General features: G+C 42.6%; 1 protein-coding gene across 13 annotated transcripts in view; it reads left to right on the plus strand.

The window, feature by feature from the left end:
- Nucleotides 1–18,284, plus strand: part of LOC139542363 (basement membrane-specific heparan sulfate proteoglycan core protein-like) — a 161,402-nt gene that overhangs the window by 35,553 nt on the left and 107,565 nt on the right. For all 13 annotated transcript variants that reach the window (XM_071347685.1, XM_071347689.1, XM_071347692.1 and 10 more), the window contains exons 2-3: nt 12,355–12,487; nt 14,346–14,411. In XM_071347685.1, the coding sequence (XP_071203786.1) occupies nt 12,355–12,487; nt 14,346–14,411 (199 nt within the window). The remainder of the gene's footprint in view (nt 1–12,354; nt 12,488–14,345; nt 14,412–18,284) is intronic.

Here is an 18,284-nt window from a genome sequence, read left to right on the forward strand (position 1 = left end):
GGGCCTTAGTTGCGGTCAATTTGCAGTGTACAGTACAATGATTATAATTGTGTTCCGGAATCTAGTTGCCTACCCCTGGCCTATATTTTCTGTTACTGTATCTCTGTCCTGTCAACTATACTGAACAAAAATATAAACGCAACATGTAAAGTGTTGGTCCTATGTTTCATGAGCTGAAATAAAAAATCCCAGAAATGTTCCATATGCCCAAAAGCTTATTTCTCTCAAATTTTGTGCACAAATTTGTTTACATCCCTGTTAGTGAGCATTTCTCATTTGCCAAGATAATCCATCTACCTGACACGTGTGGGATATCAAGAAGCTGAAAAAAGAGTATGATCATTACACAGGTGCACCTTGTGCTGGGGACAATAAAAGTCCACTATAAAATATGCTGTTTTTTCACACAACACAATGCACATGTCTCAAGTGTTGAGGGATCGTTTAATTGGCATGCTGACTGCAGGAATGTCCACCAGAGCTGTTGCCAGAGAATTTAATGTTAATTTCTCTACCATAAACCGCCTCCAATGTCATTTTAGTGAATTTGGCAGTACGTCCAACCAGCCTCACAACCGCAGACCACGTCTAACCACGTAAACTGAGGAGTATTTCTGTCTGTAATAAAGCCCTTTTGTGGGTAAAAACTAATTCTGATTGGCTGGGCCTGGTCTCCCGAGTGGGCGGGCCTATGCCCAACCAAGCCCACCCATGGCTGCGCCCCTGCCCAGTCATGTGAAATCCAAAGATTAGGGCTTAATGAATTTATTTAAATTGACTGATTTCCTTATATGGACTGTAACTCAGTAAAATCGCTGAAATTATTGCTGGTTGCTTTTATCTTTTTGTTCAGTATAGTTCCAGGTTCCTCCATTGCCTAGTTCCTGTTACAAACCTCTTCCATAGGCCAACTCATCTCCTCATAGACAAGGAACATCATGGGAGGAAAATACATATTAGCTTGGGTCTTTCCAATGCCTTTTTCACTATACATAATATGTTAATAATATGTACTCAGTGTCTCATGATTCTGCTATCATCAAGGTTGAAAATGGTTCTCCTGGTTTTAGATGTTTTATTTAGGGTGGTGTCTGACAGGGTTCTCTGGTTTCACAGCCCCACCTCTGGTCTCTGTGTCACCAGCCACTTGTAACAGAGTAGGTCCTTAGGCTCCAAAAACACCACCCTGAGTCAATTACGATATTGCAGCATGGCTGTTAGTATTTTCATATACAGTAAAGGAAGGTGAGATCTGCTTCAAATTGTAGAGATGCCAGTTAACCAATACGTATTTTAGGCTACATTTGTCACAGGAATAATTGCAAAAGCTTGCTTGCCAGTCCAGCATCTTTAATTTCACAGAGCCTCACTTCCCAGATAGAGTTTCTCTGTTTTTAAAAGTATTCCATACTAGGCTCTCTGTATGTATGGTTCATCTACAAAATGTTTTTGTTTGAATTTGTCTGTCTCTTTGTACATGTGTGTACATGTGTGTTATTCTTTCCACTCCTTTGGCTTACTCCACTGTTCCTTTTGTCCCTGGGGAAAAAGAGAAAAGCATCTCCCCAGCCCAGCAAGACACGGAGCAGCCAAACACTTCTTCATTTCTTATCACACCCTCCCTCTAATTGTGGTTTGGACATCTCCTTTCTCTCCTCACTTGTGTAGCTCTGCTGCTGCAGCAGTCTCACCTTGCAAGTCCATACAAGCCAGCCGCTTCATTTTACATGCCTTCCTGAACAATAGCTTGGGGTAAATAAAGAGGTGTGTGTGTGTGTGTGTGTGTGTGTGTGTGTGTGTGTGTGTGTGTGTGTGTGTGTGTGTGTGTGTGTGTGTGTGTGTGTGTGTGTGTGTCACTGTGGAGCGGAGCGCTGCCCTTGCAAGGCTGAAGTCTCTGCTTGGAAGGCTGAGGCAGAAGTCGTTTTAACAGTGTTCCTCCCAGGGCCTTGTGTGGAAAAACTACAGGGAAACTGGCACAATATAGGGCCATAGTTTTCTCTTGTTTTATCTCAATCAGCCGTGGTTAAAGAACAATAAAGGGTTGCACACACCTAGCATGAATGCTAAATGACATGCAGATTGTTTACAGTATGAGCTTTCGTACTCTCAATAGTTACCATTTCAATTACAACTGTGTTCTTGTTTTGTTTCCCTTGGTCATTTTTTGGAACACTTCCCATTTTATCAGCCTGTTTCATGTTATTCAGGCATACAGTCAATATATGCAGCAAAGATGAAAAATACAAGATTGTACATTGAAGGTCAGAGGCAGCAGGCGCTACCCGCAATGACTTGTTAAGTAGATGTAATGTGAAACACGTGGTGGACTTCAAACCAGGGGCTTACATTGGCTTTGAGCTGGGTCGATAAACCAAAAATGGCCGACTCCAACCATACCAATCACTTATCGCAGGCACATTGCGGATATAGTTCATTACGCTAAGTAGCCTATACTACAGAAATGTGAAGTTGGAAATAAAATAGGTTTGCAATATGGGTGATTGTTAATGGGACAATTGATGGCTACAACATCAAACTACTAGTAGTAGTTTAAAGGATCATTTAAAAAAACTGTGGTGCGCATTATTGTTATCAATTCAGGCAATTTATCGCAATATGGATTTTTCTACATATCACCCAGCTCTACATAGGCTACAAAGTACCTCCTCACACTGCTAGGAGATTATAGGCTGTCTCCAACATGACGAACAGCTAATCTGGACCTGACTCTGGACACTTCCAAGAAGTTAGTCAAGGGTGTCTAGAGAGAAATACTGGGCCTGGTACACCCTGGAATGCCGGTGGGAGTGGTGACTTATCGTAGCATGCAGGGCCGGCTCCAGGCAGAAGTAAAAATTATTTGGCGGGGAACTCAACCTAATGAGAATAGTAGAATACACAAGGTGCAATTTCAAAATGTGGTTGTGCATCAGCAGTTTTTCTCTTGTTATGTCAGTCACTAAGATATCATTTTGTCAGTCACTAAGATATCATTTTGTCAGTCACTAAGATATCATTTTGTCAGTCACTAAGATATCATTTTGTCAGTCACTAAGATATCATTTTGTCAGTCACTCTCACTAAGTTATCATTTAGATGGCTTAAGTTTTGGCAAAATCAGTACAATTGCATGACATTTCTTATAGAATTGCTAAACTCCTCTCCGCCCTATGGCAAAATGTGTAAAATGGGGGGGGGGGGGGGTAATGCAGTCAGAATGTAATATTTATAATATTTCTGTTCATTTTATCTCACACACACAAACACACACACACACTGGCCATACACTAAAACATCCCGCCGGTGAGAGCTCACCATGCGGTCACACTCATTTACTCACACAAATTCTCTCTCCCTATCCCTCTTTCCATTTAGAAATATTGTGACCCTGTTTGTGTCAATGTCTGTATGGAACATTGAAAATAGATAATACTGTAGCTAGTTCTCAGAGAGTTGTTGTCTGTTGAAAGAGGCTCGTATGCTTCCTTCCTGTCCCATCATCACTTTGTATTGGACCCTGTGTAGAGTTCTGTAGAGAGCAGAGGGGCTTCTCTCGTCGTCCTCTTTATCCAAGAGGGTCTCAGCCTGAGGTTTAGTGATACAATTGGCAGTTTGTCAATCCACCCACCACTTGTTTCAAGGGGCTAAGCGTACACAGGAAATTCACATGCATTTACACAGACACACACACTCAGGCACGGAGTCATCATGTTGTCATACTCCCATTGTCAATAAAAACATGGAGCTAAAGCACTGACTAACGGAGAATAAACTGGACGCTATCAAAACAAAGAGAGTCGCACACTCTATATAAGCTTCCAGTAATTTATTGGGTAAAACACCAATGTTTCAGTATCACTGTGCCTTCATCCCATTGGTGTTTTACCCAATAAATCACTGGCAGTTTATACAGTTGAAGTCGGAAGTTTACATACACCTTAGCCAAATACATTTAAACTCAGTTTTTCACAATTCCTGACATTTAATCCAGGTAAAAATTCCCTGTTCTAGGTCAGTTAGGATCACCACTTTATTTTAAGAATGTGAAATGTCAGAATAATACTAGAGAATGATTCATTTTAGCTTTTATTTCTTTCATCACATTCCCAGTGGGTAGAACGTTTACATACACTCAATTAGTATTTGGTAGCAATGCCTTTAAATTGTTTTGGGTAGCCTTCAATTGTTTTGGGTAGCCTTCAAATGTTTTGGGTAGCCTTCGACAAGCTTCCCACAATAAGTTGGGTGAATTTTGGCCCATTCCTCCTGACAGAGCTGGTGTAACTGAGTCAGGTTTGTAGGCCTCCTTGCTCGCACACGCTTTTTCAGGTCTGCCCAAACATTTTCTATAGGATTGAGGTCAGGGCTTTGTGATGGCCACTCCAATACCTTGACTTTGTTGTCCTTAAGCCATTTTGCCACAACTTTGGAAGTATGATTGGGGTCATTGTCCATTTGGAAGATCCATTTGTGACTAAGCTTTAACTTCCTGACTGATGTCTTGAGATGTTGCTTCAATATATCCACATACTTTTCCATCCTCATGATGACATATATTTTGTGAAGTGCACCAGTCCCTCCTGCACCAAAGCACCCCCACAACTTGATGCTGCCACCCCCGTGCTTCACGGTTGGGATGGTGCTCTTCGGCTTGCAAGCCTCCCCCTTTTTCCTCCAAACATAACGATGGTCATTATTGCCGAACAGTTATATTTTTGTTTCATCAGACCAGAGGACATTTCTCCAAAAACGATGATCTTTGTCCCCATGTGCAGTTGCAAACCGTAGTTTGTCTTTTTTATGGCGGTTTTGGAGCAGTGGCTTCTTCCTTGCTGAGCGGCCTTTCAGGTTATGTCGATATAGGACTGGTTTTACTGTGGATATAGATACTTTTGTACCTGTTTCCTCCAGCATCTTCACAAGGTCCTTTGCTGTTGTTCTGGGATTGATTTGCACTTTTCACACCAAAGTACGTTCATCTCTAGGAGACAGAACGCGTCTCCTTCCTGAGCGGTATGACTGCTGCATGGTCCCATGGTGTTTATACTTGCGTACTATTGTTTGTACAGATGAACGTGGTACCTTCAGCCGTTTGGAAATTGCTCCCAAGGATGAACCACACTTGTGGAAGTCAACAATTGTTTTTCTGAGGTCTTGGCTTTTTTCTTTTGATTTTCCCATGATGTCTAGCAAAGAGGCACTGAGTTTGAAGGTAGGCCTTGAAATACATCCACAGATAATACCTCCAATTGACTCAAATGATGTCAATTAGCCTATCAGAAGCTTCTAAAGCCATGACATAATTTTCTGGAATTTTCCAAGTTGTTTAAAGGCACAGTCAACTTAGTGTATGTAAACTTCTGACCCACTGGAATTGTGATACAGTGAATTATAAGTGAAATAATCTGTCTGTAAACAATTGTTGGGAAAATGACTTGTGTCATGCAAAGTAGATGTCCTAACTGACTTGCCAAACTATAGTTTGTTAACAAGACATTTGTGGAGTGGTTGAAAAATGAGTTTTAATGACCCCAACCTAAGTGTATGTAAACTGACGACTTCAACTGTATGTATACAGAGAGTGTGCGACTCTCTTTATTTATTTTTATATCTTATTTTTATATCATTGTCAAACATCACCAGTGGATGTCTCTCTCTCTCTGTCTGTCTCCTGTGCTGCTCCTATCTGCCTCAGTCAGTGTAATAGATGTGGAATAACAGTGTTTCTCGGTCAGTGTAATAGGTGTGGAATAACAGTGTTTCTCAGTCAGTGTAATAGGTGTGAATAACAGTGTTTCTCAATCAGTGTAATAGGTGTGAATAAGTGTTTCTCAGTCAGTGTAATAGATGTGGAATAACAGTGTTTCTCAATCAGTGTAATAGGTGTGGAATAACAGTGTTTCTCAATCAGTGTAATAGGTGTGGAATAACAGTGGTTCTCAGTCGGTGTAATAGGTGTGGAATAACAGTGTTTCTCAGTCGGTGTAATAGGTGTGGAATAACAGTGTTTCTCAGTCAGTGTAATAGGTGTGAATAACTGTTTCTCAGGGACTGACTTTCTCCCTCTTTCCCTGATGCCTGTCATCACTCGTCCAAATGTAAAAAGCTATCAGGCTGTCTCTAAGAGGGTGATAGACAGGACTAAAAGCTCCTCAGCGTGTCTGTGTCTGTCTGTTTGCTTGTCCATGTGCCTGTGTGCATACGTTTGAGCGTGTGTGTGTGTGTGTGTGTGTGTGTGTGTGTGTGTGTGTGTGTGTGTGTGTGTGTGTGTGTGTGTGTGTGTGTGTGTGTGTGTGTGTGTGTGTGTGTGTATGTGTGTGTGTGTGTGTGTCTCTACTCTTCTCTACATATAGTCCCGAAGCTGGGGTCAGAGAGATAAAGCATATGTCCCTGGTGCCATGAAGCGCTGTGCTAGGTGGGACTCTACACAGGGCAGAAGCCAGAAAGCTTTACAGTGTGTGTGCATGTGTGTGCAGGCAGGCAGGGAAGAGCCTACCCGTGTCATGCTTTCGTCCACTTAATGCTGCTAGCTGAACAGTTTAGAGTTTTGTTCCTGTTTAAAGCCGTGAAGGAAATAACATGAAGGGGTTTTCTGAATGTTATGTTGTTCCCTGTGTTGCTGCTATCATACACCCACCACCATCTGGACTCTACGGAGATATGGAGTCTGTCTGAGCTCTTGCTTTGATCAGCATTCTCAGAAGAGGCTAGAAATGCAACCTTTTAGCACAATTTGGAAATACTGGCATGAAGAGGAACTTTTTTATAAGATGTGTAATGCTGGAAAATGATATTGTAAGAAATTTGTAATGAAGTAAAACCAAAGTTACAGTAACTAGTTTCAGTGATAAGTTAGACCTTGCTGTATCTGTATCTGGAAGATGTCTGGTTTAGGTGGTGAAGTTAAACCCTTGGAACATTCTTCTCAGGCTGTTCTCTCTTGACAGGCGTTGGCTGTTGGCTGTTACAGGGTCATGGTGGGGATGGGAATGCTGGATTTGTGTATGTGTGTGTAAAAACAAGGTTATTTACACCATCTCATGGGCACACATCTGTCTGGCTCTGTGTCTCGCTATGATGACAGCAGATGTTTGACTCTCAAGACATGCAGGATAGCTGATAGTGCTCTACGCTATGATGGGATCTTGGAGGCATTGTCCCAACTCCCCCTGTTCCTCCTGATCGTTCTGCCCCTGCTGCTGGTCATTGATTGTTCACGGAGACAAAATGTTGGTATTCATCTCCTCTTGCACTGTAAACAACAGCTGGGCAAACTTAGAGGGGTTAACTTGTTTTGAGGCTTCACCATGTGGACTCACCTGTCCTTTGATACCCCATAGAATGTGTGCCTGTCCCTTTTTGTCTGTACCTCTTTTTACATTCTAGCAAGGCAAACATTTGTCATTGTGAAAAGCCTAATTCAAAAGTAAACAGTGGGATTCCAACAATGGGTGGAATGTGTTTTTTTTCCACCCCCTCCCCACTTTTTTTATTTATTTATTTTTATTTAACCTTTATTTAACCAGGTAGGCAAATTGAGAACACGTTCTCATTTACAATTGCGACCTGGCCAAGATAAAGCAAAGCAGTTCGACACATACAACAACACATAGTTACACATGGAGTAAAACAAACATATAGTCAATAATACAGTGAAAAAAAAATAAGTCTATATACAATGTGAGCAAGTGAGGTGAGATAAGGGAGGTGAAGGCAAACAAATATATGTATAAATAAATAAAAATATAAAAGGCCATGGAGGCGAAGTGAGTACAACACAGCAAGTAAAATAAAAACTAAAAAAAACAATGGAATGGTTGGTTTGCAGTGGAAGAAAGTGCAAAGTAGAGACAGAAATAATGGGGTGCAAAGGAGCAAAATAAATTAATAAATAAATACAGTAGGTAAAGAGGTAGTTGTTTGGGCTAAATTGTAGATGGGTTATATACAGGTGCAGTAATCTATGAGCTGCTCTGACAGCTGGTGCTTAAAGCTAGTGAGGGAGATAGGTGTTTCCAGTTTCAGAGATTTTTGTAGTTCGTTCCAGTCATTGGCAGCAGAGAACTGGAAGGAGAGGCGTCCAAAGGAAGAATTGGTTTTGGGGGTGACTAGAGAGATATACCTGCTGGAGCGCGTGCTACAGGTAGGTGCTGCTATGGTGACCAGCGAGCTGAGATAAGGGGGGACTTTACCTAGCAGGGTCTTGTAGATGACCTGGAACCAGTGGGTTTGGCGACGAGTATGAAGCGAGGGCCAGCCAACGAGAGTGTACAGGTCGCAGTGGTGGGTAGTATATGGGGCTTTGGTGACAAAACGGATGGCACTGTGATAGACTGCATCCAATTTATTGAGTAGGGTTTTGGAGGCTATTTTGTAAATGACATCACCGAAGTCGAGGATTGGTAGGATGGTCAGTTTTACAAGGGTATGTTTGGCAGCATGAGTAAAGGATGCTTTGTTGCGGAATAGGAAGCCAATTCTAGATTTGACTTTGCCTGGGGGTGTGTGTGTGTGTAGCTCCTTTACACTGACAAGGTTGGGTTGGGTGCTGGAAAATTGCAGAGCAGGGCGCAGGGTCTTAAATTATCTGTAGGGAATGATAACCACAACACAGTGGACATGTCGCAACTCTTAGAGGGACACAAAGGTCACACTAGTTTTGATCTTTTTCCTGTTCTGGAAAAATATAAAACATTTGGCTAGGGCTGGCACGGTAATTGTATAATCATGTAACCGATGATAAAATAAAATAACCTTCTTAATAAATAGATCAATAATAAATAAACTAATAATGCATTGAATATAATACAATTATAATAAAATAAATGTTTTATACTGTATATACAGTACCAGTCAAAAGTTTGGACACACCTACTCATTCAAGAGTTTTTATTTATTTATTACTATTTTCTACATTGTAGAATAATCGTGAAGACATCAAAACTATGAAATAGCACATATGGAATTATGTAGTAACCAAAGAAGCTTTGCACACTCTTGGCATTCTCTCAACCAGCTTCATGAGGAATGCTTGAAGGAGTTCCCACATATGCTGAGCACTTGTTGGCTGCTTTTCCTTCACTCTGCGGTCCAACTCATCCCACACCATCTCAATTGGGTTGAGGTTGGGTGATTGTGTTTGGTCAGGTCATTTGATGCAGCACCATCACTCTCCTTCTTGGTCAAATAGCCCTTACACAGCCTGGAGGTGTGTTTTGGGTCATTGTCCTGTTGAAAAACAAATGATAGTCCCACTAAGCGCAAACCAGTCGGGATGGCGTATCGCTGCAGAATGCTGTGGTAGCCATGCTGGTTGAGTGTGCCTTGAATTCTAAATAAATCACTGACCGTGTCACCAGCAAAACACCATCACACCTCCTCCTCCATGCTTCACGGTGGGAACCACAAATGCGCATATAATACGTTCACCTACTCTGTGTCTCACAAAGACACAGTGATTGGAAACTTTTTACTAATCAGACCAAAGGATAGATTTCCACCGGTATAATGTCCATTGCTCGTGTTTCTTGGCCTAAGCAAGTCTCTTCTTATTATTGGTGTCCTTTAGTAGTGGTTACTTTGCAGCAATTCGACCATAAAGGCCTGATTCACGCAAGACTCTGGGTCTTCCTTTCCTGTGGCGGTCCTCATGAGAGCCAGTTTCATCATAGCGCTTGATGGTTTTTGCGACTGCACTTGAAGAAACTTTCAAAGTTCTTGAAATTTTCCCTGTTGACTGACCTTCATGTCTTAACGTAAGGATGGACTGTTGTTTCTCTTTGCTTATTTGAGCTGTTCTTGGCATAATATGTACTTGGTCTTTTACCAAATAGGGCTATCTTCTGTATACCACCCCTACCTTGTCACACATAACTGATTGGCTCAAATGCATTAAGAAGGAAAGAAATTCCACAAATTAACAAGGCAAACCTGTTAATTGAAATACATTCCAGGTGACTACCTCATGAAGCTGGTTGAGAGAATGCCAAGAGAGCGCAAAGCTGTCATCAAGGCAAAGGGTGGCTACTTTGAAGAATCTCAAATATAAAATATATTTAGATTTTGTTTAACACTTTTTTGGTTACAACATGATTCCATATGTGTTTTTTCGTAGTTTTGATGTCTTCACTATTATTCTACAATGTAGAAAATAGTAAAAATAAAGATCAACCCTTGAATGAGTCGTTGTGTCCAAACTTTTGACTGGTAATGTATATTTTTTATCAACTTCATATTCAAGTCAACAAACTTTACCCAAAAGCAGCAAAGTAAAAGTATGCCTAGTTTACATCTAACAACCGATATAAGGAGAGACGAGAGGGGGCAAAACTAGGACGTTTTAGAATTCTTTGTGGAATGAACAGCTGACTGAAGACGGCACTACAGGGCATTCAAAAAGATGAAGCATGTGTTTGAGTCCATTTCCACGGTAACATGGACTCTTTACAAGGTGATGAAACTTTGTTGCTCCTTGTTTCAGCAAGGTGTTGTTGCAAACAATCTTTGGTTGCCTAGGTAACCCCCCAACCCCTTCCTACAACAGCAGCACATGCAGTCAGAAAATGTTGCTATCCAAACGATAATAACAAATAACCGTCATCCAAAATCCCATGACCTTCACAGCCCTATGTTTGTCTGTTAGTGAAAGTGTGATAACTGACACTGCATTGTTTAATGAGGAACATATCAGTTGATGAAGTTTGCCAAAAATGGCTTTGGTCTAATCTATGAGGATTTTTGGGGGGGCGATGTATCGCCCATCCAGAAAGAGAGAGAGAATAAGTGAGAGAGAGAGAGGGAGAGAGTGAAAGAGCAAGATATAGGGAGACAGACAGACAGAGAGAGAGAGAGAACCCCATCCATCCCAAGGGAGTGGGACCGGGAAGCAGGAGATGATCACACCAACGGTTGGCTGGTTGGCTCCAGTGAAAAGAATTGGTCCAGTCAGCGGTTTCCTTTTGATAAAGGCCCGGGATTGTTGTTGTAGGCTGTTCAGTCAGGGGAGAGAGGATTTGGGGGAGAGATAAAGTTATTTATTAGCCAGAGTCATTTAAATGGGAAACTCTGGCATGATGAAGGCGGATGAAAATGGGAACTGGCATGCCATGCTGACTGGAAATGCCAAGGGTGGCATGCTGCCAGGGAAGTAGGTAAACCTATAGCTCCTCACAGCTCTCTACCATGTGAATGCCCCTGCATGGCCTATGTGCTGCTGCAGCCCTAATTGCAGCAAGGTGTGCAGCTGCAGTCTTAAGCCTCTGTGGAGAGCTGCCACACCTTGTAACGAGTCGTTTAGCCACCAGATGGGGCCAAAAGTAGGCCTTTCCCACCCTTACACCCTTCAAGTGCTCACAATTGGTTAAGCAAAATCTTATTCTCTGAACAATTGTATTAGTATGAATTAATATAATTTTCAATTTTTTTGGAGCATAACATTTTGCTCATGTGTATTATTTATTTTATACAGTATTTTTATGCTCATTAAGTCTGACAATCATTTTGGAGGTGACTGTGTCTTGAATGGATGAAAGGGATTGTACATGCTTGTTTCCTCATTTTTATATTCCAGTGAAACGGAGCCATGGAAGGCCACAATAGTTAATAAAACTTTTTAAAAAGTAGAATGTTAATGGAGATTTTAATTTAGCTAGATTTTATTTATTGCAGGATGCCAATTTTTAAATGAATATAATTCGCTACATTTTTTTGCATAAATTGCTCTGTATTTGTATTATGTTATATGGTCTTTTTTGCTCATCCGTCTTTAATATATCTGAGCGTGACAATGGGTGCCCCCCTGTCGGTAATTCGACCATGATTAGTACAAGTTTAGACAGCTGGCTAGACTAACTTAACAATCTAAAAAATGTAATAAAAATCGCTGACATGGGCTAACAAGAGAAAACTGCTGATGCACAACCAAATTTCGAAATTGCACTACTATTCTAACTCGCTACAATTATTTTTTGGGAGGGGTTGAGCCACGGGTCTACAGGACTGCCAGTTGCCCATCCCTGACCTAGATAATGAATGTTAAAGTAAACATACCATAATGCACCTATTTCCTGTGTGAAGCTCCCAGCCTCACACCATCTCAGGTTTTGTTTTTCCTTCCACTCCCAGGCCCAGTATAATGGTCCTGCTGGGTGTAACCTAACTAACCTGGGCTTACATTCCAAATAGCACCCTATTCCCTATATAGTGCTACTTTTGACCACAGTCCTATGAGTTATAGTGCACCAAATAGGAGATAGAACCTGGGTTGCGTCCCAAATGGAACCCTATCTGGAGACATGAGACTTCAACCCCTATAAATCTCTTAAGTAGTGTTGTGTGTGTGTTTTCTGTCTACAGGTGGCTCAGAGCTCCAAGGTGTGGGGAGAAGTGCCGCTGCCCGAGGACCTGGATTCATCGAGGACTGTTGTCCAAAGATCTCAGCGCTTCCTGGACGATGACGAGGACTTCGCTGCCGATGAAGCATCAGGAGGTGGGGTCTAGGGTCAACACAGCTGGATCGCAAACCAGCTTTCTTTTGATAGACAAACTTTTATTTATGATATTTTAAGATCATGATTACAATACTATACTGTACAGAACTTCATACTACCCCTGAACAATTCCTTACAAAACTGCAAACAATGTTAACAGTGGTCCCATCCATAGTGAACCTAACTGTTTACTGTAACTATTATCTCCACCATAATCCCCTGGGTGCACAGGGGTCTGTAATACCTACATGCTTCAAGCAGACCACCACAGTCTCTATGCCCAAGAAGACCAAAGTAACCTGTCTAAATAACTATCGCCCAGTAGCACTCACATCTTTAGTCATGCAATGCTTTGAAAGGCTGGTCATGGCTCACATCGACACCATCATCCCAGACACCCTGGACCAGCTCCAATTGGCATACCGCCCCAACAGATCCACAGATGATGCAATCTCTATTTCCCTCTCCCACCTGGACTAGAGGAACACCTGCGTAAGAATGCTGTTCATTGACTATACCTCAGCGTTTAACACTATAGTGCCCTCCAAGCTCATCACTAAGCTCAGTACCTTGGGACTGAACACCTACCTCTACAACTTGGATCCCGGACTTCCGGACAGGGCGCCCCCAGGTGGTGAGGGTAGGCAACAACCCTCAACATGGGCCCCTCGGGGTGCATGCTTAGACCCCTCCTGTACTCCCTGTTCACACACGATGGCCACGCATGACTCCAACACCATAATTAAGTTTGCTGGCGACACGACGGCGGTTGGCCTGATCACCGACGACGACGAAACAGCCTATATGGAGGAGCTCAGTGATCTGGAATTGTCATGCCAGGACAAAAAGCACTCCCTCAACGTCAACAAGACAAAAGGAAGGCCAAGCACGCACTCATCCACATCGACGGGGCTGTAGTGGAGCTGGTCGAGAGCTTCAAGTTCCTCTGTGTCCATGTCACTAAGGAATTATCATTGTCCACACACACCAACACCTCTTTCCCCTCAGAAGGCTGAAAAGATTTGAAATGGGCCCTCAGATACTCAAAAAGTTATACAGCTGCACCATTGAGAGCATCTTGACTGGCTTCATCACCGCTTGGTATGGCAACTGCTTGGTATCCGATCGCAAGGCGCTACAAAGGGTAGTGCGTATGGCCCAGTACATCACTGGTACTGAGCCCCCTGCCATCCAGGACCTCTATACCAGGCGCTATCAGAGGAAGGCCCTAAAAATTGTAAAAGACTCCAGCCACCCAAGTCATACACTGTTCTCTCTGCTACAGCACGGCAGCGGTACCGATGCAACAAGTCTGGAACCAGCAGGACCCTAAACAGCTTCTAACCCCAAGCCTTAAGACTGTAAATAGTTTGTTAAATTGTTAACCATCAGCTACCCGGACTATCTGCATTGACCCTTTTTGCACTAACTCTTGACTCATCACAACTGCTACTGTTTATTATCTATCTTCTTTCATAGTCTCTTTATCCCTGCCTATATGTACATACCTACCTTAATTAACTTGTACCCCTGCATATCAGCTCGGTACTGGTACCCCGTGTATATAGCCAAGTTATCGTTACTCATTGTGTATTTATTCCTTGTGTTATTATTTTTCTATTTATTTTTTTCTCTCTGCGTTGTTGGGCAGGGCCCATAATTAAGTATTTCTCTGTTAGTAAACACCGGTTGTTTACCAAAAGCATGTGACAAATACAATTTGATTTGACCCTGCTGCTCTTCAGATGTATACATGTATGTTCCACCTGTTGAGTAAATGAATGAGTTGTCCCTGGTTCTCCCTGGGCCTTGAGCTATGCTAACATTCTGACCACACCTCTTTTATCTTCCCCGTAGATCTGCCCAGTGGAGAGGAGGATGGAAGCACGCCAGAACCCACAGTGGTGACTGAGATCAGCACAAGTAAGAACCCTGAGCCCTCAGCCCTGAGCATAACACTCTCTGCACTCTTGGAAGATAAGCCACATGATGGGCTAAAATAGATCCTAATAAACAAACACACAAATCCCCACCAGGGTTGCCTCATTTAAATGGCCACCTGTCCCATAAAGATATACAAAACATTAAGATCACCTGTTCTTTCCATGACATAGACTGACCAGGTGAATCCAGGTGAAAGCTATGATCCCTTATTGATGTCACTTATACATCCACTTCAATCAGTATAGATGAAGAAGACGAGACAGGTTAAAGAATGATTTTTAAGCCTTGAGACAATTGAGACATGGATTGTGTATGTGTGCCATTCAGAGGGTGAATGGGCAAGTCAAAACATTTGCCTTTGGACTAGGTATGGTAGTAGGTGCCAGGCTCACCGGTTTGTGTCAAGAACTGCAATGCCGCTGTTCTTTTGTTCCGCTCAGTTTCGCGTGTGTATCAAGAATGGTCCACAATGCAAAGGATATGCAGCCAACTTGACAACTGTGGGAAGCATTGGAGTCCAAATGGACCAGCATCCCTTTGGAACGCTTTTGACACCTTGCAGAGTCTATTCCTGGACAAATTGAGGCTGTTCTGAGGGCAAAGGGGGTGGGGGGGACTAGGGCTGTTATAGAAATCGTATTACTGCCACACCGGCAGTCACGAGTCATGACGGCAGTCAAATTCCATGTGACCGTTTAGTCATGGTAATTAGGCTTCTCCTAGCTCTGATGCTGCTGATGGTCGTTAGTAGCCTACCAAACTTGCTAACTGCCTGGTACTCAGCACTCTATTCTCCCTCAAATCACTCTGACATTAATGCAAATGTAATCGAAAATCTAATCAAACACTTCATGAGAGCCCATGAGCTCATGTTGCGCAACATTTCTATAGGCTATGCAATTGCGTGAGAAATCAGTTATGGCCTCTTATTAAAAATAAGGGGCTCCATCAGCTAGGCCTACTAAACTCAGCAAAAAAAGAAACGTCATCTCACTGTCAACTGCGTTTATTTTCAGCAAACTTAACATGAGTAAATATTTGTATGAACATAAGATTCAACAACTGACATAAACTGAACAAGTTCCACAGACATGTGACTAACAGAAATGGAATAATGTGTCCCTGAACAAAGGGGGGGTCAAAATCAAAAGTAACAGTCGGTATCTGGTGTGGCCACCAGCTGCATTAATTACTGCAGTGCATCTCCTCCTCATGGACTGCACCAGATTTGCCAGTTCTTGCTGTGAGATGTTACCCCACTCTTCCACCAAGGCACCTGCAAGTTCCCGGACATTTCTGGGGGGAATGGCCCTAGTCCTCACCCTCCGATCCAATAGGTCTCAGACGTGCTCAATGGGTTTGAGATCCGGGCTCTTCGCTGGCCATGGCAGAACACTGACATTCCTGTCTTGCAGGAAATCCCACACAGAACGAGCAGTATGGCTGGTGGCATTGTCATGCTAGAGGGTCATGTCAGGATGAGCCTACAGGAAGGGTATCACATGAGGGAGGAGGATGTCTTCCCTGTAACGCACAGCGTTGAGATTGCCTGCAATGACAACAAGCTCAGTCCGATGATGCTGTGACACACCGCCCCAGACCATGACGGACCCTCCACCTCCAAATCGATCCCGCTCCAGAGTACAGGCCTCGGTGTAGCGCTCATTCCTTCGACGATGAAAGCGAATCCGACCATCACCCTGGTGAGACAAAACCGCGACTCATCAGTGAAGAGCACTTTCTTGCCAGTCCTGTCTGGTCCAGCGACGGTGGGTTTGTGCCCATAGGCGACGTTGTTGCCGGTGATGCCTGGTGAGGACCTGCTTTACAACAGGCCTACAAGCTCTCAGTTCAGCCTATTGCGGACAGTCTGAGCACTGATGGAGGGATTGTTCGTTCCTGGTGTAACTCGGGCAGTTGTTGTTGCCATCCTGTACCTGTCCCGCAGGTGTGATGTTCGGATGTACCGATCCCGTGCAGGTGTTGTTACACGTGTTCTGCCACTGCGAGGACGATCAGCTGTCCGTCCTGTTTCCCTGTAGCACTGTCTTAGGCGTCTCACAGTACGGACATTGCAATTTATTTCCCTGGCCACATCTGCAGTCCTCATGCCTCCTTGCAGCATGCCTAAGGCACGTTCACGCAGATGAGCAGGGACCTTGGGCATCATTCTTTTGGTGTTTTTCAGAGTCAGTAGAAAGGCCTCTTTAGTGTCCTAAGTTTTCATAACTGTGACCTTAATTGCATTTATATTTATTTCTCAACTTTCCAAATGTTAAGCACATTGCTTCTCTTTACAACAGGTGTAGAGCCTAACTGGCTGGCATGAAAATTAACCAAATCATAGTCGCACACCTCATGTAGTCTAGGCCATAGGCTTATATGTTTTGATAAGTTTTGTATCACTAAAGTGGCCAAATGACTTAAAATGAAGCACATTAATCCGCTTTACAACAGGTGTAGAGCCTAACTGGCATACATACGCAGCATTTGAATTTCAAGTTTGAGGAAGATAATTTTCACCATAAAAATGACCTTTCAAGACCGCAACAGCCCAAGGGGGACACATTCAATATTAGGAAGGTGTTCCTAATGTTTGGTATACTCAGTGTACATGATATCTACAGTATCCACACAATGGTGTTTTTTTTTGACGAAACTGATGATTTGTTAAACACCGAATTAGGGCTGTCAGAGTTAATCAGTTAACTCAAATTAACTTTTTGTTATCTTATTGCACTTTAAAAAAAAAGAAGTGATTAATCACATTGTCTGAAAGCGTTGAAAATACACTGAGAACATCCAAAATACATCATCTATACAGCTAAAAACAACAATGCGATGTCAAAGGTTGACATTGGGGTTAAAAGAAAAGTGTGCTTTATCAAAAAATAGGAATGACGAAAGTTGTTGGGTGAACTATCCTTTTAACACAAGCATAATATGAATGGTTCGCATCCAACTAAGCCAAGCTCGAAGTCTAGGAAAACAGTTTTCAGATGTGAAATGGCTGTTTTTAAAAAAGTTGTAAGAGTTTCCTCACCGAATGGCTCAAGCTGGATATGTACAGGCAAGGAGTCCAAAAGTCCTTAAACTGTACACCTCCTTTATTGAAGCATCCAGAGTTAGCCATGACTAAGCAGGTGAGTTACGGGCTGCTCACAGCATTAGCAGATCACACTCACAGTAGTAGATTTAAAGTCTCTAAGCCGCCAACAGTCAAATTGGAGCATATGAGTGGTTTGTTGACCCATTGATGATTATAGATATGAACACACCAGACACTACTTGGGGCGGGTTTGTAGTTCTCGGCCAAATCCTGCTGGGAAGCTTGGGTTAGTGGCCTCAGGGTCAAATCACATTTGGCAGATATACATTACACACTACACAAAAGGTTATTCAAATACAAAAGGAAGTGGAAAAGTCTGAAAATATAATTGAGAAGATATGGGATTTCTGGGGTTTTCCGCAAAATAATCGGCTGATAAACCATCCAGTCTTACTTGAGTCTCACACGCATGTCCTACTGTATCGACATGTTTTTCCTACACTGAAGTCTTGAAGTCTTTTTTCTATTGCTATCACGAAGAGCTTGCTATTTCTGGCAGTCAAAATGTCTATTTTAACTTTCACTCTTCAGGTCAGTTAGTGTTACAATTTGGACTTGTTGTTAGTAAATATCCATGACTAAAAACTGTATCCATTACTCAGACAGAATGTTCTGTTTCAGAATAAAAAATATGCCTTGTCTGGCAGCAGTGAAGGCCGGGGCAGCCAGTGTGCTGTGCTCACCGTTCCATTTTTAGATTATTATATGACAGCAGTTGGGAAGGAACATTACTGGTTTCCTGA

The sequence above is a fragment of the Salvelinus alpinus genome, chromosome 17, assembly GCF_045679555.1.
Source record: "Salvelinus alpinus chromosome 17, SLU_Salpinus.1, whole genome shotgun sequence".
Taxonomy (NCBI): domain Eukaryota; kingdom Metazoa; phylum Chordata; class Actinopteri; order Salmoniformes; family Salmonidae; genus Salvelinus; species Salvelinus alpinus.